This window comes from Antedon mediterranea, chromosome 1, assembly GCF_964355755.1.
Source record: "Antedon mediterranea chromosome 1, ecAntMedi1.1, whole genome shotgun sequence".
Classification (NCBI taxonomy): Eukaryota; Metazoa; Echinodermata; class Crinoidea; order Comatulida; family Antedonidae; genus Antedon; species Antedon mediterranea.
The window spans coordinates 33,554,933-33,578,570 of NC_092670.1; the positions used below are offsets into that span (position 1 = coordinate 33,554,933).

The window sequence follows — 23,638 nt, forward strand, 5'->3', positions numbered from 1 at the left end:
TGACAAGACAAATTAAGTATTTGTTTGGTTAACGACGTGAATAACTATTATGTAACAATAGAATGACACATTCAAAAACTAATTTAAAATGAAAAATATTTTTCAGGGGGACACTATATCTTTAAAACTGGTGTGTCAACAAGCGAGCGGCGTTTTTTGTATGAAATATTTCTTGTTTAATGTTATTCTGCAAGTAAGAAAATATTGTACAATACAATATTAAATTATGTTAATATTTTAGAGCATGCCCTCAACGTTGAACTGTCTGTTTAGACAAAATTCAATGGTGCTGTCATTAGTAGTGGTATCATTCGGCTAGTGTGTCATCATTATCATCATGTACTTTATAGAACATGGTTGCTTTATACTAAATGATATAGGCCCTAAGGTGAGTTTGTTATCAATTGTTAGTTACTGTTTGTTTGCCTATTATTATTGCACATAAAATGTGTTAGGCTTACATTAAAGACCTTCTACTGACCTACTACTGTATTAAAAAGGAAATTAATTTCTACTAGTCAGAGTGGAATACTATCTGCGAGGACTCTATTATGATTATAAAATAAGACCATACCTATGATATCCCAGTTTAATATAGGCCTACGTATTTGTTTGTTGATGTGGGGTGTTAAATTAGCCTACTCAGGTATTCGATTTTACATACACAGGCCTACATAGTCACTTCACTGTGTTTTTATTTAAAATCAACAAACTATATGTTTTTAGTCGCGTGGACGCGACTCTATAGTTCACTATGTCGATCGGTCTGTCGGTCTGTCTGTATGTCGGTCTGTCTGTCGGTCCGGTATCACTATGCGTTTTAGTACGCGACTTATGGCTGTTGGCCTTGTATTTTCTTAAAACACTATTGTGTAGAACTTGTTTTATTCAGGTATTCAATTTAGAAACTTAAGATGGTTACCTATATGCAAAAATTGACTTTACCGATTATTGAAAATTACCAAACACCAATCGATCTATCAATAATAATACGATTTGTTAAGCGTTTAGAAAACTAATCCGTGAACTTAAAAGCTACCAAATCCAGAGAAAACCCACATAACTGCATAGACCGACTAGTATATAACTCACATGGGTTCTTAGTTATGTGAGCATCTAACTAGACTAAAATGGAATGTTTCCTAGCTCTGGATTCTCTAGTAAAGTGGTCTGTCTCGCAAAATTCTAAAAGTAAACTGCTGTACCATGCTGCTGCCCGTATTCATAAAAGGGGACTATCCTTAGTTCTGGACTAACTAGTTGAGGACTAAGGGTAGTCTTGGACTATCTTTGATACGGTATTTATGAAACCTGGACTAACTATGATTTAAAGTTGTCACACTTGTAACCTACCTTACCTCAGGCCATCATTTTTCGAGCTATTCTTGAGATAGTCCAGGACTGACTTTATTAAATATACCTCTTGAGTGGACAATCTTTTGCCGATTTTAGTACATGTTTAGTCCAGGTTTAGTCCAGGACTAAAAATAGTCCCTTTTTATGAATACCGTTTTATGACATTTTTGGTCTGGCTGTAATTTGGTTGCCTCACGTTATGAGCATGTACATTTTGTCCCGTTGTTTCTTAATATATGATGCTTTGTTTTCTGTTTTACATGATCTCTAACACTCTTCTTCTTGTATTTTATTCACCCTATAGAGTTTATAAGTGTAGTTTGTTACTGATTAACTTTTTACATACTGCATTTCCAGGACTTAATTAATATGAGTCATAATTAGTATTGTGTATATTTTGATATTCTAAACTAACTTGTAAATGTCACAATGATATGAAAAATAGTAGGGCCATGCTAATAAGCAAAACAAGAAGATCTTCATCAGTGTTATATTTGTCTTTTATCTTTACCTGTGTCTTTAATTGAATGAAAAAGTATACAATGATGCCAATCCGATGAACATTTGTGTGAAGCAAAACAAGTTTCTGCTTAATACACATAGGCTTGTCATTGAAAGATTAAAGAGGGGGATCTTCTGTGTCCCAATATCTGCGCCACTGGATGATAAACATAATATGTTTATCAATTATTATTATTAGTAAAATTACTGGCTGATGTACAAATATTGAAATATTACAACCAGCAAAAACTAAAAAAGGAGTATAAACATTAATGTTTACAAGTCATTAAACTATAAATTGAACTACTTGAATGAATTATTAAACACTATTATTTGTTTACTAGGGCTTATAATATCTACAATCAATGTATTTGTGTATTTTAAATTCTTAAATTCATAGGTCTTGAATTAGGCCATGCCTAACCAATAAGATAAAAACAAAATATTCTTTTCGCTTCAGAACAAACTAACTCAAAATGCTGAACTTCGAAAACAATGAAGGCACTGAAGAAGAACTATTGATTCTTAAAAACAGAAATTACAAATCGTGTTCCGAAGTGAATGACAATGTGATAAAAGAAAATGGCATTCTTATTAAAGAAGAACAAACTAATTCTGTGTACAAACGAGAACAGAAAGTTTTAATAACATGCATTGCTCTTTCAAATTTGTTTCAGTACATCTCATGGTCTATCCTTGCACCGTTCTTTCCAACCGAGGTACTTGTTGTCTTCTTTCTCTACTCTGTAATTGTTTAAATATTATTGTGTCCATCAACAGGTTGATTCTTTAACAGTTTGCCTGAACAGCACTACCTTCATTTGTTGGGGTTGGGACATTTTAACATTTTTGTTCGAATCAACTTTTTAAAATGTATCCTTGATTTTTTCAGAATTGTTCATTTTTATTTCATGTTTTAAAATTGTTATAATCATTTACAGCACAAATATATTTTTTTTAATTCATATTTTTTTTTTTATCGATACTATTATTATAATTTGAAATTTGTATTTCATAATGTCATTTGAATTATACATATCCATATATTGTAAAAACATTAACATAATAATATATGATTTGACCGAAGGCCGAATAAATAGCTTTCGCTTGAATTGTTATTCTCTTATTTTAGTCACTTTTAATGTTCTCAAACACTGCAAAACAGAGAGTTGCAACATGTGTAGGCCTATGTATTTGATATTCATATTTTAAAATTCGTTTTCTGTCTAGGCAGTTAGGTTGGATGCCTCACCCACTCAAGTTGGATTGATTTTCGGCATTTATTCCTTTGTACAATGTTTGTCTTCACCTGTATTTGGAAAATTTGTAAGTAATCTAATTTAATTTTATTAATTAAAGACGTTTGCTATAAATAAATGTAATGACGTTAAACAAAAGACACACATTTCGCAACCATCACATGGCCCTTCATTCACGTATTCCCTTTTAAATCGGATAGTACATTCATATAAACAAATACAAAAACAAAGAAAATTAATCAGACGCTGATTGTGAACGTACATTTCATATTAAACCATTCTAACTTTTATTAATTTTGTTTTTAAAACTATGAAAGAAGTTCCTTCAATATTTATAACAGGAGAGAATCTTATTCGTAATAGACATCATGATTTCGCTTGTACATAGGTAGCTTTATTTATGTAGCCCGTTATGTAATACACTAAATAATTATATTATTATTATTATCATAGTATTTTAATAATCAACATATTTTTCTTGAAGTACGGTATGGTAATGCATAGTAATAAGGTGGTAATTATGATAATATAATAACCATCTGTCTACCAGCTAGCTTGATAACAAATAATATAATGCTGTATAAAACGATAATACAATTATTATCAAAGTGTGTATGTTGTTTTATTTTTATCGTAATTTGTTACAAACACGCAGTTTGTATAACAATAATAAGGGTAATTATAAATTAATAATTAATATTAGCCATCTGTGTACCGGGCTTCACAGAAATGTTATGGTGTTTTAAAATTGATTTTTGAAATGTTATCAATCGTAGAAAGAATTATTTTTGCAAGATATAACAATTAAAATCTTATCATTTTTAACCCACACATATAATACTTACGCACTTAAAGTAAATAAAAATAACTGTATGAAAACATTTCCATTCATATTTGTTAAATTAAAGATATTTCTGTGATTTTTTAAGTATAGTACTTCCTGTGTTTGTTTGTTAGCACGATAGCCCTACAATCTCAATATATCATTCAGAATTTATATTCACATATATAAAGAACATTAACATTCAAGAAAATCGGTCCATGCGCCCTCTGTGGCAATATTTTCCAAGTACTTCACTTAGTTTCTGAGTGCTTTAATTAATTTGTTTTACAATCATTTTTTAGCTTCCAGTGATTGGTGCTCGGTTTATGTACATTGCTGGTTACTTCTTGACTGCAGGGTGCAACATAGTATTTGGGTAAATGTGTATTCATTATGCAACGATGTTTTTAAAATAACAAAATACTAAATGTCTGACAGTTAACAGAAAGTTAACAAAAAGTAGTTCTCATTTACTAGTCAAAAAGGGGCAGTATTCCCCACGCACCAACCTGACTGAAATGGACATGAAAACAAATCTGAGCTATATCATTTATAGTAGACCTTTCTAAAATTACTCATGACATAAGATGAGTGGTGGCAGCAAGATTTCACCTTAGTAGTGGAGGCTGGTTTGGGAGTCCCTAAACGCATTTCCCAAGCGTTTAATACATTATGCAGTCACTAGAACCAAGTTGCATGTTTTCATTTCCCGAAATTAAACAAATTATGGCAACATAATGTACATCAATCTAACACACCACATCAACATATTCCTTTTTGGTAAATTTCTATCTATAACATGTATTAATTTAGATTTTTAGATAAACTTGATCCGGGTCTTGAATTTGTAATATTCTGTGCAGTTACAAGGTCTTTGGAAGCGTTAGGTACAGCTGCCGTCGTGACGGCTGGATTGTCACTCATTGCTAACAAGTTTCCAGATGCAATTGGTCAAGTAATGGTAAGCAAAATTTAAATTCTTGGATACAGAATTGTGAAGAGGTATATCAGGAAATTGATATTTCTATATGTATCTACTATTACTTGAATTTCTTTTTCTAGGGGACTGTTGAAGTTTTTGTTGGAGTTGGATTGATGATAGGTCCATTTATAGGTGGCGTCCTGTATGAAGTAAGTACTGCGTTTGATGTTCACCTTTAAGTTATTTATCTTACTGCATTATACAACTCTCCACAACTATAAGGTTATGCAATATGACTGTTCAGATGTTAATGTATAGTTAAGATTTTCTGATTTTCAGAGTTCTATATAACTTTAGACCTATTAAAAAATGTTTTTTCCTCAATAAATGACTTTCCAATTTTAGAATGGCTTTACTAGATGTAGATATAGTAGATGTCGATAGTGTTTCCAATCCCAACAAGATTAATAATAATAATAATAATGTCTTTTTGTTATAGATAGGAGGATACACTTTACCGTTTGCTGTTTTAGGTGGAGTAATGCTTCTGCATTCTTTTCTACTACTATTTATTTTACCATTGGATGATGGTATGTTTATGTACTCTTAATTGTTTTTTCTAAGTTTGTTTTTAGTAATTTTATAGTTTCAGAAAATTGTTGTTGTATTATTATTATGATAATTCTAATCAATCAAAGCTGTAAAATTATGCTAATCTAAAGCTTTGTATAGACACTATCAAACTAGTTTGAAAAAAATTGTGATATATGGCGGTAGTGATATACTTAAATATGGAAATGATATGACATCATCAAGTCCATTATACTGTATGGGCACATCACATTTTGTCATTACTGTAAAGTTTGAAGGTGTATGTAGAGTTTTGTTGCTTTATTATAGATGCCATTCGTTATTGTTTGGAAGGTTTACTGTGAGGTTTATTTTTTTTATATCTTGTAAAAACAGACATTTCAGAATCTAGAACTAGGACTTGCGTATGAAGCATGCTTACAAATAGCAATTAGAATGCGTTTATTAACTCGCAAATGTTTTAAATATTATTTCTAACTTCAGAATATATACGCACACAAAGTGGCTCATATATTTGGCTTTTGAGTATACCTGGGACTTGGGTTGCTACCTCTGCATCATTTATTGGAGCAGCCTCGGCGACATTTCTAGATCCAACATTATCACCTGAGTTAGAAAAGGTAAGTACAGTATTTTTGAAAAATTATGAAAGTTAAAGACTGTAAAAAGACTTGAATGTCCTAGTTGTAAAATATTTAGTTTTAGCAGATCCAGGACTTCCGAGTTCTTGTTTGTTTGTTTAGATTGTTTTGTGAGAGAAGGTATTAGAAGGGTTTATTAAAAATTAGTAATTTATTTTATAGTTAAATTGAGTGGTTGGATTGGTCAGTTAGCCGAGTAGACCTTGGATACGCCTATAAAGTTAGTCAAGATAACCTATTCTACCTTACTTATTTGAATTTCCTTTGCTAACTCTAGTATAATGTCCATAATGCAAATACGCCCACATACATTTTCATGACAAATGGTCATTTGGATGTAGAAAAAAAGTGTTTATCCATCCTCGAGTCTGTACTCTTTATTTTATCTCTCATCTTTTCATATTTTCCTTATAGTTTAATTTAACGCCTATTCAAGTTGGTCTTGTGTTCTTGTTGATGGGTGTATCATTCGGTATTGCAGCTCCTATATTCGGATGGCTAGCTGACAAATATAACATTTCACGATTACTCATCATTTTTGGATGTTTTCTAGCCTCTTTCAGTTATCTCATACTTGGACCATGGCTTCCTTTACATATTCCTCAGTAAGATTTTATTCATATATGTATATTTTATAAATTATTATGGTAGTTTGTATATTGTAAAATAAAAGATAAAGTAGTTAATATAATCGTACGGCCAATTTCACCAATTGAGTGTGTACACAGTATTGCTTAGTATAGGCTTATGCATAACATGTAGGCTAGACGTTGTATTTTAATGTTTCAGTCCAAGTTTTGAATAGGAATTATACCCAATGGTGGGCTTATATCAGAAAAATGATGTAGATACCCTATAATTTGTGTTTTTTCAACTCTTAACACTTTTACTAGTTATTAAGTTATAAGGCGTTACATTACTGTTGTGTGAGAAACGTAGAGCCTTTAAGATGGGCGATCGACTCTAATCGTATGAAAATATTGACTAGAGAAATTAAATCTGAAATAATGAAACAGAAGAACATTTATAGGAAAAAAGTTGAACATAACTTCAGGTCTAATAATATGAAACAAGTTTGACAGGGTATGAAACTTATGAGTGGTTACAAGAACGGTGGTAATACACCCACCTCGATTCCGAAAGTTACTGTGCAATGTTAATGAGTTAAATAGAAAGAAAGAGAGGCTCTATTTAGCTTGTGTCGGTTGACTGAAGATGATCCCAAATTTAGTATAAGCATTTCTGATGTACATAACGAATTCATGAAACTCAATTCATTGAAGGCTGCTGGGCCGGATAGAATCCCACCACGAGTACTTAAGGTCTGCTCTCCTCACCTTGATGGTATAGTTATATTTTTTTCAATATGTTTCTTTCTTATCATGCGTTCCCGGATATTTGGAAACTTTCATGCATAATACCTGTACCTAAGAAACCTACGATTAACAGCATGAATGATTTGAGACCCATCGCACTCACGTCTGTCGCGATGAAAATATTGGAACGTATTATTTTAAAAATTATGAAACCTTATGCTGAAAAAGTGTTAGACCCGTTGCAATTTGCTTACCGATCACTCTCCGTAGTACCAGTGATGCGATATATTTTAAATTACATAAATTGTATTCACATCTAGATATATGTAAAGAAAGGCCACTCGGCACGTATTATGTATTTTGATTTTCAGTCTGCGTTTAATACCATACAACCCCATATCCTAGCAGACAAAATGTTGAATATGGAGTTTCCCCGTCCGATTGTTCGTTTAGTTTTAAATTTCATTTGTGATAGAAAACAATTTGTTAATATTAATGGTGTTAAGTCAGAAATCGTAACCTGTGACACCGGTATTCCTCAGGGTACTGTCAACGCACCTAATTATATTCCTTGTATACGGCCGATTACAGATCTTTAAATGATGAGCTTTGCCCCGTTGGTAAATTCGCTGATGACACTAGTACTATTGGTCTCATAGTTTTAAACAATGATAAAAATTATCGTAGCGAAATACAAATATTTGTTAAATTTTTTGACGATAATTATCTCCAAATAAGCGCATCAAAAACAAAGGAGATGATCATTGATTTTAGGACTAAACATAAATTTAATTTTCAACCAATCATTATCAAAGGTAAAGAAATTGAAATTGTTGACCAGTACAAGTATCTAGGAATTGTTTTCAATGATAAACTGAGTTGGGGAGACCATATAGACTTCATCAGCAAAAAATTAAATACCAGAATGTATTGTATGAGAACTTTATATAAATTTAACTCCTGTGATTTGATGTTACTTTCGTTCTATAGATCCGTTATATGCAGTGTTTGGACGTACTGCCTCTCCTGTTGGGCTGGTAATGTTACCGGAGGAAATAAAGGACGCCTTGAAACTTTCATCCGTCGGGCTGGTAAAATGATTGGTCTGGAACTGCCTTCCATTACCGATGTGCACCTAGAACACCTACAGAAAGATTTCGAACGCATTGAGTCGGATGCCTCTCATCCTCTCCACAAAGTGATCATAGACCAACTTAATCCAAGTGGTAGATTGAGGCTCCTCGGTGTGAAAACAAATCGATATGCCAAATCCTTTATTCCTTCCGGTATCATCCAGTACCACAGGAAGTCAAGAAGATAATTTTATCTTGTATTTTTTTAGATGTTTTTATATGAATGGTTTTATGCTATATTTGTTTTTATTGTGTTTTCTTTTTTATTATGACGAGCAATGAATTTCCTTTTTGAGGATCAATAAAAGTTATCTTATCTTATCTTATCTTACTACATGATGCACAGAGGTTCTTGACTGGTTTTATACAGCCTAATGATTTCCAGTAAACCTAAAATTGTGATGGCCCTGTATAATACAAACCTTGTTCTGTATGTACAGCTCAGTAGCCACTATGTGCATTGGCATAATAGTACTAAACGTAGCCTTTGGGTCTGCTATAATACCAACATACCAGGATTACCTAGGTACTGTGACATTTAATGGTATGCCAGACAACATGTCAACATATGGAGTAGTATCTGGAATCTTCATGTCCGCATATTCATTAGGGTAAGTGGATTGACCTGTCCAAAGGTGATGGAAAATAAATGCAGGTATACTGTTTCTAAAATATGTGCCATTATCGAAGACAATCTTTAAAGTTCATCACAGATATCTGTATGCCCATATGAGTTACTGATTCTAGCTGTTTTATTTAGTTTTGTATCAACTGGAGGTTAATAGAAATACTATTTTGGATACGTCCTACCTCCACCGAGGTGCAGTGTCGCGAAAACAGTTTAACACGTCTCAGAGAGATAGCCAACAGTTTGATGCGTAAATCAAACTAACACGGTATTCATAACAATGTGGCCTACTGTATATTGATATTGTAAAATAATGTCAAATAGTGAACTGTGAATACACATCTTAAGGAGTTGTAGGCCTAACTAAATCTAATGAGTATCACAACTATAGTTTTACTGATCGATACAGTTTAACAGTGGTTCCTTAGTTGAATAAACTGTTGAAAGCAGAAAACGATGTCCATTTCTTTTGTTTCCGAAATTCCACTGGCTCAGTGCCCGGTTGGACTCAAAACAACCCTTACCAAAGCCTACACATAAGTTCAGAACTTAATTTTGATAGTATTTATTCTTTAGGTCATTTACTGGACCATTGCTTGGAGGCTTGTTAGTTGAAAATCTTAATTTTGGAACGGCATCTTCTTTGTTGGGGTTTCTAAACTTCACTTTTGCTATTGTAATGTTGATCTTCTCTTTATTCGAATACAGATGTGGAAAAGGGTAAGTAAATATTATATTATTCAATATTGTGTCAATCCTGTTGCATTACAATTAGGATTTTGTGTTTACTTAATTAATTTGTCTTTTGTTAGGAGAAGAGAATTGATATGTAGCTCAAGATTTAATCATAGGATAGATGAAGGTCAAAGTCTGGTTAAATGAAGTAAGAGAGAGAAATACAATACAATTTGTGCTCAATGACTTAACACCAAATGTCGCAGACGAAACATAAATTGAACTAAGTGATTTAGTTCTGCAGCTACTAGTCTCTAGTTACTCGTTAACTCTCTACAATTTCGTCATAATGGTTACTCGTTGCTAACTTTTGAAATCTCCTCCTATGGTCCTTTCTACCGAATGACAAAACAGGAATTTAACCAGTTATGACATTTCTAAGGTATTCTGAAATCTCGTCATTATAGCCCTTTGTCGAAATTTCATCACGAAAAAAATCCCTAAACTACAAAATGCAGGTGGAACAGATGAAAACCCCTAATTGAACCAGTTCCACAGATAGAGCTTCTTCAGTTATATCTATCTAAAAAAGCTTATCATCAGGCACTTTCTACGAGAATCAGACATGTAACAGGATCCAGATTTTCTGGATAATGATAATACGGTCTATTTTATGAATGATATATTATATAAGTTTTATTTATTAAATAAAATATTGGTGTATTGTATTCAAGAAGCAGATTTCGCAAAAAAATGTTTTACAGTTTTCTGTTATTTTTTTACGTTTTGCGCGCGTTGGTTTTTACGACGATGTGCGGCTCTAAAACGGTAATTTCATTTCATTATTTATTTGGTCTATTTAAGTATATGCATTACAAAAACAAACTGAAATTGGGGAGACCAAGGTCAACCTAAGTGAACTGAATCACTGTAGCTGAGCCGGTTTACCCAACCCCTAAGTTAGTGTACACATAAAAGACAACAAGACAAAATACAGTTACAGCGAATCAAAATGAATATGAACTTTTCTAATGAAGGCTGATGGGATTTCTAGGTCGTGTGAATATAAAAGCGGAAATGATTAAGTAAAGATCGATATGCATTTTTATTATTTTACGAAATGTCAACACATTAAACAGATACTGCAAGTCATCTTAACATTTTTGTTTTTTTTTTAAGCTATAAATCCTGGAATGAGCTTATAAGCAAATTGGCAATTAGTAAAACTAAATGGAATTATAATTATAAAGAAATTGAACTATTGTTCCATGGCGTTTGCTATAATTATCATTGCTACTTATGTCGAATAAATACCTTGCTTGCTATTCGTTACTTAGAGAACTTTAATTGAACGCCTGCCAAACTAATGGCGTTTCTAGTTTAATCCAGAAGAATGGAGCTTCATGCTAGAACAAGAAGAAAGAAGATCTTTAATTTTGATGACTTGTCAAACCTTGTTAATGTTTATAAATAACAAACATTAGGATTGAAAATTACAATTTTGATCATTCACAAAACAATTTTGAAGGGAATTGGTTCATTTTGATTAATGGTGAGTATATATTTGTTACATTTTGTTATTACTTCCATACAGTAATCTACTTATAATTTTATAATTTGGAATTTTGGAATGTTCTTTTTAGAACTACTGTATTAATTCGATTCAGGTACATTACAAGTTAGTCAATAAAACACAAGTACAACTTGTTCATTTAAAAAGAACAGTTCTAGAAAATAGTCATTATATTGAAATTATATGTAACCAACTATTATATCTAAATGTCATGCATGTAGCTGAGCTTTTAGGAGGGGGGGGGGGGGGGGGTTGGGGGTTGAAATCCAAAACGCTTTTATTTACTTACCATTTTTCATCCAAAATGCATTTGTTGATGAAGAAACATTTTTATTTAAATTACTAATATAAAATAGAAAATATCCATTACTTATTTCAGAGAGCGTTCTGATCCTAAGCAATACCAACTTATTTGGCTATGCCACACGGATTTTCAATGGACCAACTGTCTTCAGTTGAACTGTCGTTAGTTGACGTTGCTACTGATTCCATTGCTCCTGCTCGAATTACCGATGGACCACCATCATCAAAGTCTAATGTTTCATGGACCCGTGTACAAAAAATCATCATGGTGTGCATTGCGTTATCACACGTCTTAAACAATATGGCATATTCTGTCCTTACTCCGTTTTTTCCTCTAACCGTGAGTATACTTTAAGTTCAGTTTCATAATGAAGATGTATTGTCACCTGCCACACCTCCACTCCCAACCAAACATTAAAAACCAAAATGAATAAAATAATTGTGTGGACTTATTTACTTCCGCAGAAAAAAAACTAAAAATAAACTGTCAAATTTAACCAAAAACTGGTTGTTGTTCGGTGTACTTGACTTGTTTTAATTTTCCTATTAACTAGGGAAATTGAAATAAGAAATGAATCGTTATTCACTTTGACCAAAAATGTGTTGTTCAAAGTGAATACCGATTATGCAATAGGCATATCATTAGGACAAATGATCTTTTAGGCTTTCTTATGTTTTCAATCAAATATATAAACTATCATAACCTCTCGTAAACACAAATTAAGAATAAACAAATATGGAACAGAAATCTAATCCGCAGTGTTTGTATTTCTATTCAAAATATGTAACTAGATATACGACACATTCTATTTTACAGGCAGAGGACCACGGGGCTACACCGTCTGAAGTAGGACTAATATTTGGGGTTTACTACGTGTCAATGTTTGTCTTTGCACTAATCACCGGAAAACTTGTGAGTCTAAGAAACAATTTTGTTATTTATTAAAAATATTTAAAAAAATGTTATAAAAATGAGCATGTAGAAGGACAATGCATGTATTAGGATAGTCAAGATACAGTAGTGTAGAAATTAAAAAAAAACTATTGCAGAGCCAATGCATTTTGAATTGAAGAAAACTCGGAAAAATATTACAATGATTTATTCCTATACAATGGCAAGAGAAAAAAGGGTAAAAATGAAAACATGTTTAGTACAAGCATTAAAACAAAATGCTGGTGGTGAAATTACAGTAAAAATAAAATTTTTCAACTTAACAATGACAACAATTTGGCAAGATTTACTATTCTATAACCTCCGAGGTTTTATGAATAAATGTCAAAATTTTTTTTTTGTAGATCCCAGTGTTTGGGTTAAAGCCAACCTTTACAGTGGGTTACGTCATTGCGGCAATAGGAAATATCCTGTTTGGGTAGGTTTTTATCACTTTATTATTTTATTCATAATATCAACATACAATTAGCTGCCAAGACAAGTTACTTCTAGATTAATCCTGATCTGATTTCTTTATACTTAATTAATTAATATTGACCATTGCTATCACAATTTGTTAGTAACTAATATTATTGACATTGTACCTTCTCTAGTATTGGAAAGGTTTGTCAATCGCCATGACATTCTGATTAAACGTTATGTATGGCCTAGATGATCTTGAACTATCAATACACACATCTATGTTGATCCTTATCTTTGCTTTATAATTGACATTTCATGCAATAAATGTTTTTTTATGAAAAAGGGTCCTAAATAAAGTAAGTAAAATCGTAGAGGAAACATTTATTACATGATAGATTTCTTACGAACTAAAGTCAGGTTCATAATTGGATACATTATTTTTCTGTAAATGGAAAAAAAAGTTTGTGCTTATGTTATGGAACGAAATAAAGTTGATTGATTGTCACAAAATCAAAACTCATATTTTGGAAAATGTTCTTAATCGACAAAGCAAATTAGACAGGGCAAATTATAACGTTTTAATATTTATCAAACAACATTTTCCCACAATTTCCAGCAATGTGGTTTGGTGAGAGTGTAGAGAAGTACATATAAATCTATAATCTGCAGTTAAACACACAACTCGTAGAATGCGCGCGAACACCACCATAATGAATATTGTGTATTTATTTATTATTTGTGTATGCTGGCACTCTGCTATGCTACCAAATAATAATTATTTTATTTTAGATTTGTTGACATTTTCGAAGATAAATCAACATTTTTGGCCGTCTGTTTTTCGTTACGAGTTTTGACATCCATGGGAGGAGCAGCAGCAATAACGGCGAGCCTAACAATACTTGCAAATTGCTTTCAAGGAACAATGTCCCAACCAATGGTAAGTATAATTAATTATGAAACTGGTTTCATTGATGTTGATACAGTTTTACTCTTAAACTTGATAAAAAAATTACAAAATAGACAACATGTTATTATGTATCCATCCGTAAGATCTAGAATTGTATTATATAATATATACAAATGTGTAGGTAGGTTAAGCTTTCACAACAACACAATTTAATAAATCTAACATATTATATTGTATATATATTTTTTTATTTCTTGATTACATTTTATATTAAACCATATTAGACCATGGACACTTGAAAGAGAAGGATTTGCGTCATGGGTAACAGAAAAAAAAATCCAATCTGCAATCCAATAATCATTAATCTCACTAATTTACATAGGAGATTTTAATATTTTAGTGCCTGGTGATGACAACTGCTCATCTACGTCACAGCCACAATCACTTGATCTCAAACCACGGTTTATGTGGGGTAGTCAACTTAACTACACATGCGCAGCGAAGATTGAAGGCTACGTCATTATTGGCATTAACACAAAGTCATCTAAAATATATTATTTCCATCTTTGAAATAAAGTTTAATTATAATAATAATGTATAATAAACTTTTATATGTAGGGAAATATTGCTGCAAGTGCTGGACTCGGTATGATATTAGGTCCATTTGTTGGTGGCTTACTTTATGAGGTCAGTGTTTCTTAAATCTATTATATACGTATGATGAGTACCTCTTGGCCATAATTCAATAGATTTTACAAATCGTTAGGCCTAATGCATTTCTAAAACACACTGTTATGTTTTGTACAGCATTACACCGCAACAGCTCTGGTAGTGATTGACTATGAAGTTAGGATTTCTAGGCCATGTGTAGCAAGATGCCGCTCAACATTTCTCTGGGGTGTACAGTGTCAGTGAAAATAAGAGTACGGTAGTAACCGGACCTAGACAAACTAGGGATAATCTCCAGCAATAAGGCATGGCTTTGACAAGGATTTGATTTGACTACAAAGGTTTTTATGACTTGGAAAATTCAACAACCTATACTGTAGCTTGATATTTAAATCCATAATTTTAATACCAATATTTATTACGAGATACCCGGTATACTGTATAGATACTCAACTTAACTCGCTACTTTGGGTAAAGATTTTAGACTTTAGAACTCGGTAGAATTCGATCCATTCTAATGATTGTTTACCGCAAAACGTTGGCTACAGTAACTGTATGAAGACAGAATGTTCCTGAAAGAGTATATCCTACGTGGGAGCTTTTGACATCAACTTGAACTCAGTGACATCTTGAACGCACAGCCTTTCTATTCTTTTTTTTTTAAATCTTTCTCATACTTCTTTCGAAAGAAACATTGTTTTGGTCATAACTCATCAAGAAGCAACTTGCTTACTTGGTGACAAACCTATTGCAAGTTGTTCATTATATCTTTATATATTTTACAATTTACTTCCAGATTGGCGGCTTCATTTTACCATTTGTTGCAGTGGGTGTTGCAATGTTTATCAATGTGATTGCGGTGTCATATATAATTCCAGAAAACGCACGTAAGTCGAGTGATACCGAAAAAAAAAACATACCGGCCGTAAATAAAAGAAACCCATGTGTTTCTTCAGTTTATTAGGACTCTTGTGTGGACTTTATTTTGAGAGGGGCGTCTTTTTTAGCCCAAAAGGTTTATTTTTAGAGGTCTCCTTAATGTAAAGTAAACAGACAATGGCCATCTTACGACGCCTTGCATTTGTAAATTATATTTTCTCGTCTCATATTTATTAATACCCAAATTATATGAAATCATTTTGCCAAAGAAACGTCTTACTGACTGAACGCTACTTGGTTGCTAAAGAATAATTACTTCTTATAATACCCCAAGGCTCTCTTCTTGACCACCTCCTATTTATTCTATATATTAATGATATATATCTTTCTTCTTCAATTCTTAATTTTTTTCTATATGCTGACGACACCACTGTTTATTACTCTGACCCTGATATTCAAACCTTATTTAATACTGTTAATACCAATCTGACCCTCATGTCTCAATACTTTTAGCTAACAAACTTTCTCTTAACAACAAAAAATGTAACTTCATCCTGTTTGGGACCCCTCAGAAAATTAAAAACATTGATACTGCAAACTATAACATTTCTATTAACAATCATGATATTCCCTCAGTTCAATCTGCTACATTTTTAGGAGTTCATCTTGACAGTCGACTTTCATGGAAAAATCACATCAATTTTGTTCAGAATAAAATTTCCAAAAGTCTTGGCATCATCACTAGACTTTCTTCTTTTTTACCCCCTAACATTCTTCGTATTCTTTACTGCTCCCTTATCCTGCCTTATCTTATCTGCGAAATACAAAGATTTGTTTAATTTTGTGACGATAATTATCTCCAAATAAATGCATCAAAAACAAAGGAGATGATCATTGATTTTAGGAGTAAACATAAATTTAATTTTCAACCAATCACTATCAAAGGTAAAGAAATTGAAATTGTTGACCAGTACAAGTATCTAGGAATTGTTTTCAATGATAAACTGAGTTGAGGAAACCATATAGACTTCATCAGCAAAAAATTAAGTCCCAGAATGTATTGTATGAGAACTTTATATAAATTTAACTCCTGTGATTTGATGTTACTTTCGTTCTATAGATCCGTTATATGTAGTGTTTGGACGTACTGCCTCTCCTGTTGGGCTGGTAATGTTACCGGATCGGAGGGAATAAAGGACGCCTTGAAACTTTCATCCGTCGGGCTGGTAAAATGATTGGTCTGGAACTGCCTTCCTTTACCGATGTGCACCTAGAACACCTCCAGAAAGATTTCGAACGCATTGAGTCGGATGCCTCTCATCCTCTCCACAAAGTGATCATAGACCAACTTAATCCAAGTGGTAGATTGAGGCTCCTCAGTGTGAAAACAAATCGATTTGCTAAATCCTTTATTCCCTCCGGTATCATCCAGTACAACAGGAAGTCAAGAAGATAATTTTATATTGTAATTTTTTAGATGTTTTTATATGAATGGTTTTATGCTATTATTTGTTTTTATAGTGTTTTCTTTGTTATTATGACGAGCAATGAATTTCCTTTTTGAGGATCAATAAAAGTTATCTTATCTTATCTTATCTTATCTTAACTATTGCAATATGTTCTTGTGCAACACTTATCCTTCCAGTATTAAAAAACTTCAAACTCTTCAAAAAAAGGCCATCAGAGTTATATATGGGTTACCCCTGTCTCATTCATCTCATCTGTTTTCAAAGCTCCATCTTCTCAAAGTCTCTGATATCAATCTAACCCAACAAGGCTCGTTCATCTTTTCTTCTATTAATTCTAACCTTCCCAAACATCTCTGCTCCATGTTCACTCCAAATTCTTCAATTCATTATCATCATACCCGTATTTGTTCAAAATTACATATTCCAACCCATAAAACCAACCACTTTCAACACAACATTAGGTATTCCGGACCCACTTTTTGGAACGATGCCACTCCCCATCTTAAACTCTGTTTCTAGCAAATAATTTTTATCTAAACTTAAAAGTCACCTTATTTCCAAATATTAACTTTTCCTCGGTCGGGTTTTTTTTAAAATTTATTATTTATTTTTTTTTTAATTTTCATTGTCTGTGTCTGTAATAGGTACGTCCTCCACAAGATGTGTTTTCATCTTTCTGGGCGTGTACCTTCTTCTTTCGAAATTTTGTTTACATTATATATTGTTCATTGAAATCTATTTTGTATATGAAAGGAGAAAACAAATGTTGCTTTGAATTGAATTGAAAATAAAATACAGTATTCATTGGTTGCAGTACATAGTTGGGTTATATGCATTGTCATGCAATATAACTTGTTTTTTGTTTGTTTTTCCAATAGCCTTAAACTCAAAAGTAACAGGGTCGCTTCTACACACAATGTGCGTCCCTGGAGTATGGGTTGGAGTCATTTCAACTGTATTAGGAGGAGTCTCAATGTCTTTCCTGGAACCAACACTTTCTCAAGAGTTACAGAAGGTATGTTTTTTTTATCTAATGTGTTGACGTACTTTACAGTACTATAATCTATATATAAATTATGGTTAATTCTGACATAGGCGAGCACAATGCAGAAACTTCTCTACAAATCTCCGCCTTGGATACCTACCTTATCTATCCGAGATGTACCGCGAAACGTAGATTTGATAACATTAGTGTGCACGCCGACGCTATTGTTCCATATTTATATCTTAGGAAGATGTTATAAAGAGTTTTTTAACAACATTTATGATTTCAACATTGGATTTTCCTCTGAATTTCAATTCTTCCCGGTCAAAGTAATTTCCGGGTTTAAGATAAGTTCAACTTAGTTTCAAATATTTTCTCTGTTTTATACACAAGGGAGCAGTTAAAATAATAGATTTGACCTTAAAGGTGACTGGAAACAGGCACTTTCCATCAATCAATACAGTGTCCCTTTGGAAGACGAAAAAAAAAATTGGCCATTAATCATAGCCATTTCAGTTTTTTGTTTATTTTAAAACATACCACACGTGTGTGAAGGTACAGTAGTTAAATAATAGGAATTATACTGCAAATTAATAAAGATCAAATTAAATATACGCCATAAAGAATCAGAATATATTGTGGGGAATAGTATTATAAAATTACATAGGGAGATTTGATAAGACATTTTTCGAGTGAAACCCCGATAGCTGAGTTTTATTGAGTAAGCTTGCAGGAATAACTGTAGGCTATCTTCCTGTGTCCCGTTAGGACCGAGATGTCTGCCCATGTTGCAAGCCGTAATGTCTTCTTTCTTGGGCCCACTCTGTCACGGCAGTTAGTTTCAAAAGATGATTAAATTAAATAATGTATTAATAATTATTAGGATGGTATTCATTTGAATAAACGCCTCTCCAATAAAACATCACTTTGAATAATAACCCCCCGCCCTCCCCACCCCCCCCCCCACAACCCAACTATCTAATAAACGTCCATCCACATATTTATAATAACACAATTATACTATTTGTAGTAGAATTCACCGCACTGTTATCTGCAATTTACCAAGCATTTGTTATTCTTTTTTACCACTTTTCATATCTATGAGAGGATTTCATTTGATTATAAAATGTTACCATATTATTAGAACTAAAAAATTTAACATACGGTATATCCCTCGAATGAGCACCTCCCTCAAATGACCTCCGCCTCCCCAAAGGGCCCTACCAAACAATAAAAACTATACTTTAAAATGTTATTAATCATCTAAAACACTGTGAAACAAAGTAGTTTAGTTTTACGAATGTCAAGCATTTTCAATAATGGTAACCGACAGAAAATGTATAAGGAGAACATTATCATTCCGAGAACCATCGTCTACACTTCCTAGAGGGGGAGCGAGCGAAGCGAGCTCACCCTCTAGTTACTGTAATTAATGATAATAGTATAATTGAAACGTTAGGATTGACCTAGCTACAGCTAAGTAATCGTCGTCTTCTGAAAAAAAAAACGAAGTTCAACGGCCATATAATGAAATACAACGGTCATTATACCAACATTTAACGGTATATGACTTAAGTGTCCAATGGAGTAGTGATTGAATATGATGTGACCCACAGGACATACCAGGATACAAACATTTTTGTCGTGTTTGAGGCTAGGTAGGCTATTGTATGCTGTGAATGAAAATGAATAAAAACATTTAAAAAAATAAACAAATTATTCAATCAATTGAAAATAATCTTGTTAGGTGTTATATGATATAACATAATGTAAGTTGATTTAGATTTGTATTCATTTGTAGTTTTTTTCTTTACAGTTTAATCTCGACGCATTTGAAACTGGATCTGTATTTCTGTTAATGGGAGTAGCATTTTCCATCTCTTCACCTATATTCGGGTTCCTTGCTGACAAATATAACTGTCCCCGGAAAGTAGTCATCTTCGGATATTTTGGCAGTATCATAGGTTATATCATCACTGGACCATGGCCAATCGGAAATATTTCACAGTAAGAAAATATTGACAATTATTCCTTATACCAACACGAACGGTTAGATCACCAATTATACAAAATGAATTCGGCATTTAATTTCTGCGTGTAGAATGTAATAAGATGTATCACCAATGCCTCGTGAGTGAAACTTTACATTTTTATATGAATCATAGGGCAAAAGTTTAGTTCAGAAATTTCAATCGAAAAAAAAATAAAATACTACAAAATCTCAGTGGGTGCGCATAACGACAATATTGAGAGGTGGCGCTATATCGTGTTCAAAAGAGACAAATTCAGATATTATAGAAAATCGAATTTGTCAAAAATGTGGAAATTTTTCAAGAATAGTGACATTGGTACCGGTACTATACTGTAGTGTGTCTAAAATAGAAAAAGTTTCCAATATAGAGAAATTCAAATTTGTCCAAAATGTAGACATTTTGTCAAGAATAGTGACAATGTTGTCTCCAAAATAGAAAACTGTCCCGATATATAATATTTCTGTGAATAATTGGAAACTCAGAAAATGTAAATGTCTTACATTTGGCGATTTCTGTTTTGGACACGATACAATGTAGAATAAAGATGTCGTACCATAATTGATTATTTGAATATTTACAGTACACTCGTGACGATATGCGTTGGTATTTTCGTGCTGAACATCGGGCTAGCCAGTGGTCTTACTGCAGGTTTACAAGATATGATAATTGCAGCAGTCTTTAATGGTTTTACAGAAGACACAAAAACATACAGTGTTCTCTCAGGAATAAGAACATGCGCATACTCGTTTGGGTAAGTGCAGAAGAAACACTAATCTGGCTCCCAATTTATAATTACCTGGAATTTAAAAATACGTTTGGTTTTCCTAAAGATGTATTGTCCCCCTGAAAAGTAATTCTTAACAATGTTTCATTTCAATGTAACATAATAGGTATACACTTTTGACCAAAAATTAGATTGAGAAAACAATTGTATTTACCTGAAAAAACGTTCAAAGCTATGGGTTTTTGTTTTCACTTCACCATTTGATCGTTTTATAATTGAAAACCAAATTTTCTTTTTCTACGAAAGTGAAACTTTATAACAATAATAAATAACATTTATAAAGCGCAAGAGACAACGGTTTCAAAGCGCTGTGTTTTCCAAGATCTATGCAAGTAGTAGCGTGTGATTATGCTTCTCTGAAGAGATGAGTTTTGAGTTTATAACAAAATATATAATACAAAATAACATATTTCATGTTTTTGGGGGACAATACATCTTTAAGCAATGTTTTACACTGACATTGCACATTATTTACTTCCTAAATACTTTAATGAGAATGTATTATAAAATATTATTATTAATAGGAAGTTATTCTGATTTGAGATAGAAAATATTCATTATCATCACTTTTACGCTTGTTATGCAGCTCTGTCTCTACACTATCAAACGTTATTTATATATAGACATATGGATACGATGATGTCATATCACTACAGTACCATTTAAGCACATCATGTTTACAATGGTATAGACAGCTTAATAGTGATGCTATTTATTTTTAACACAGTGCATTTGTTGGACCCACTTTGGGTGGAATTTTGGTTGAACAGTTTGATTTTGCAACTGCTACATTGATCTACGGACTGTTTACTTTATTTGTTTGTTTCATGACAATATTGTTTTGTTTCTGGGAGTATAGATGCGGAAAAGGGTAAGTAGGGAGTTTTTTTTGTAAGCACAGCATTGGACCTATGTAATAGAGCATGAAAACCCACTAAGCTGATGAAAAAAACATCATAAATTAAGTTTTTACGACGTAAAAACGACAAATTAAGGAAGGATTTTGTTAATAATGGTTAATTATTGGTTTTGGACAAACTTTAGGCCTAGAAGAAAATCAAAATGACAATCAATTGCTAATATAACTATTTTCCATTTTTCCTTTGATTATTTGCTTAAAATGTATTTTATTTCTTTGTCTTTATTTAGAAGACGTCAATCAGTCTTGTTTTCGAGGTTTTTCTCTAACTCTACGGATATGTACAATGAGCGAACCAGTCTATTGGCAAACGCTAAGAATAACGTTGACACAGAAAGAAATTATTCTCGCGGTTATCATTGAAAGATAACAAACGTTCCAATATAGTGACTGAATGATTTTGATTCCATGACTTGGAAGCGATAGATGCTACATAATGTACTGCTAGTGGCGGATCCAGGATTTAAAATAGGGGCGGGGGAGGGGGGGGGGGGCAGGGGTTGCAGGGTCTGAAAATGGCAAATTGTAGGTGCCTAACTAAAATTAGCAAAATGTAGTGCAGTGGGGTGGTAGGAGAGTGCTTGAATCCGCCTCTGTATGAGTACTATGTGTATTTTTAATATACTGATATATAAGAGAAATGTCATTGCATCTATTAATGAAACAGAGCAGATTCACTTGAATCAACTTTAAAAAAAAGTGAATGTGAAAAAATGAATGACATTGTTTAATTTCTTTCTTCGTCTTCTACATTGACAGCAGCGCCCCGAATCAACTCTGGTAGTTGCCATCGCCCAAGTCCGTACGCTCAGGATGTATGCACATCCCTACTATTCAACATCTTAAACAAATACGGCACGGACAGCGTTAATAATGTATTCTAATTTCCATAATTTCAATTTCATCTTCCATTTTTCTACAACTTTCGGCCTTGCAGCAGAAGTAGTTTTCGCGCGTGCCTGCATGACGTTTGCGTGTCGTACAAAATAACTTATCTTGACTTAACAATAAGTGTTTCAAGTTCAGGTATTTTTTAGTTATATAACTTGTGTAACTTGGTTGTGTATTTTTATACAAGGTGTACATAAATATATAATGAATATATAAAAAATGATAGTGTATTTTTTGTATAAATTACGATAATAATTTCGTAATAAAGGGAAATGGTGAACTGTGATGGGGTCACTAAAAATATTGTAATCAAAGCTGATTTCCCTATGTCTTTATATATGCGGGTAGAGTTTTGAGGTTTTTTAAACAGTACGTCCTTACAAACGTATGGTAAACACCATATAAAGCAGTAGGCCTAAGCAAATGTAATGTTCATGGAGCTTCTTAGCAATCGTATGTAGTATAAAGTCAGATTTATTAAAATAAATTAAACAAAGAGTGTCTTATTTACTTGTTCATTCGTTTCACTAAACATTTATTTCTTTACTTTTAGATGATTGAACAATAACTAAATAATCTTAATTTGAGATAATAAAAAGAAAGGCAGGCTTCCAGATAGATGCAGGTTCTCGAGTCGGGTCTGCCTGCCAACAGCAGGAGCTATGTATATTATAGTTAGTTTTGGGCACATTATTAAAATATAATATCTTGCAAACACTTGGTCTTCTAGGCTCCTACATCAATTTCTCTTGATTTCATTAACTCTTAAACAAAATCTAAACGACAACTGTTTTAAAACAATATAGCAATTGGTATAATTAATAGACGATTTACATATTATTATTATTGAATCAACACCATGTGTGACTCGTTTATTATGTAAAGCATGTTGAGCGTACTTTTTATAAAATCGCAGTTATCTACACTACATGTTTAATAGACACGTTACTATACAATTATGTTATTTCCTTTCAAACACAGTAAAATATAATACGAGATATGTAGTTTATTTTATTATTTATTATGT

At 32.6% G+C, this 23,638-nt stretch overlaps 2 protein-coding genes across 2 annotated transcripts; both read left to right on the forward strand.

Moving 5' to 3' along the window:
- The first annotated feature begins 310 nt into the window (after nucleotides 1–310).
- Nucleotides 311–11,016, forward strand: LOC140042867 (MFS-type transporter SLC18B1-like). Its single transcript, XM_072087848.1, has 12 exons — nucleotides 311–388; nucleotides 2,318–2,576; nucleotides 3,088–3,183; nucleotides 4,242–4,315; nucleotides 4,753–4,900; nucleotides 5,002–5,070; nucleotides 5,361–5,451; nucleotides 5,936–6,072; nucleotides 6,508–6,698; nucleotides 8,983–9,153; nucleotides 9,747–9,890; nucleotides 9,983–11,016. Exons 2-12 carry the CDS (start codon nucleotides 2,334–2,336, stop codon nucleotides 10,050–10,052), a joined length of 1,434 nt encoding a protein of 477 aa, XP_071943949.1. The 5' UTR covers nucleotides 311–388; nucleotides 2,318–2,333; the 3' UTR covers nucleotides 10,053–11,016.
- Nucleotides 11,017–11,194: 178 nt separating this feature from the next.
- Nucleotides 11,195–22,189, forward strand: LOC140043995 (MFS-type transporter SLC18B1-like). The gene is made up of 12 exons (XM_072088768.1): nucleotides 11,195–11,397; nucleotides 11,798–12,061; nucleotides 12,539–12,634; nucleotides 13,018–13,091; nucleotides 13,865–14,012; nucleotides 14,601–14,669; nucleotides 15,448–15,538; nucleotides 17,878–18,014; nucleotides 19,801–19,991; nucleotides 20,598–20,768; nucleotides 21,529–21,672; nucleotides 21,951–22,189. Exons 2-12 carry the CDS (start codon nucleotides 11,837–11,839, stop codon nucleotides 22,081–22,083), a joined length of 1,479 nt encoding a protein of 492 aa, XP_071944869.1. The 5' UTR covers nucleotides 11,195–11,397; nucleotides 11,798–11,836; the 3' UTR covers nucleotides 22,084–22,189.
- The last annotated feature ends 1,449 nt before the right edge of the window (nucleotides 22,190–23,638 follow it).

Excerpts from the sequence above, each read along its gene's own strand:
- LOC140042867 (XM_072087848.1), top strand. The coding sequence starts at position 2,334 with ATGCTGAACTTCGAAAACAATGAAGGCACTGAAGAAGAACTATTGATT. Across the intron at positions 3,184-4,241 it reads CACCTGTATTTGGAAAATTT|CTTCCAGTGATTGGTGCTCG; the intron begins GTAAGTAATCTA and ends ATCATTTTTTAG. Across the intron at positions 4,316-4,752 it reads GGGTGCAACATAGTATTTGG|ATTTTTAGATAAACTTGATC; the intron begins GTAAATGTGTAT and ends GTATTAATTTAG.
- LOC140043995 (XM_072088768.1), top strand. The coding sequence starts at position 11,837 with ATGCCACACGGATTTTCAATGGACCAACTGTCTTCAGTTGAACTGTCG. Across the intron at positions 14,013-14,600 it reads GAACAATGTCCCAACCAATG|GGAAATATTGCTGCAAGTGC; the intron begins GTAAGTATAATT and ends TTTTATATGTAG. Across the intron at positions 14,670-15,447 it reads TTGGTGGCTTACTTTATGAG|ATTGGCGGCTTCATTTTACC; the intron begins GTCAGTGTTTCT and ends ATTTACTTCCAG.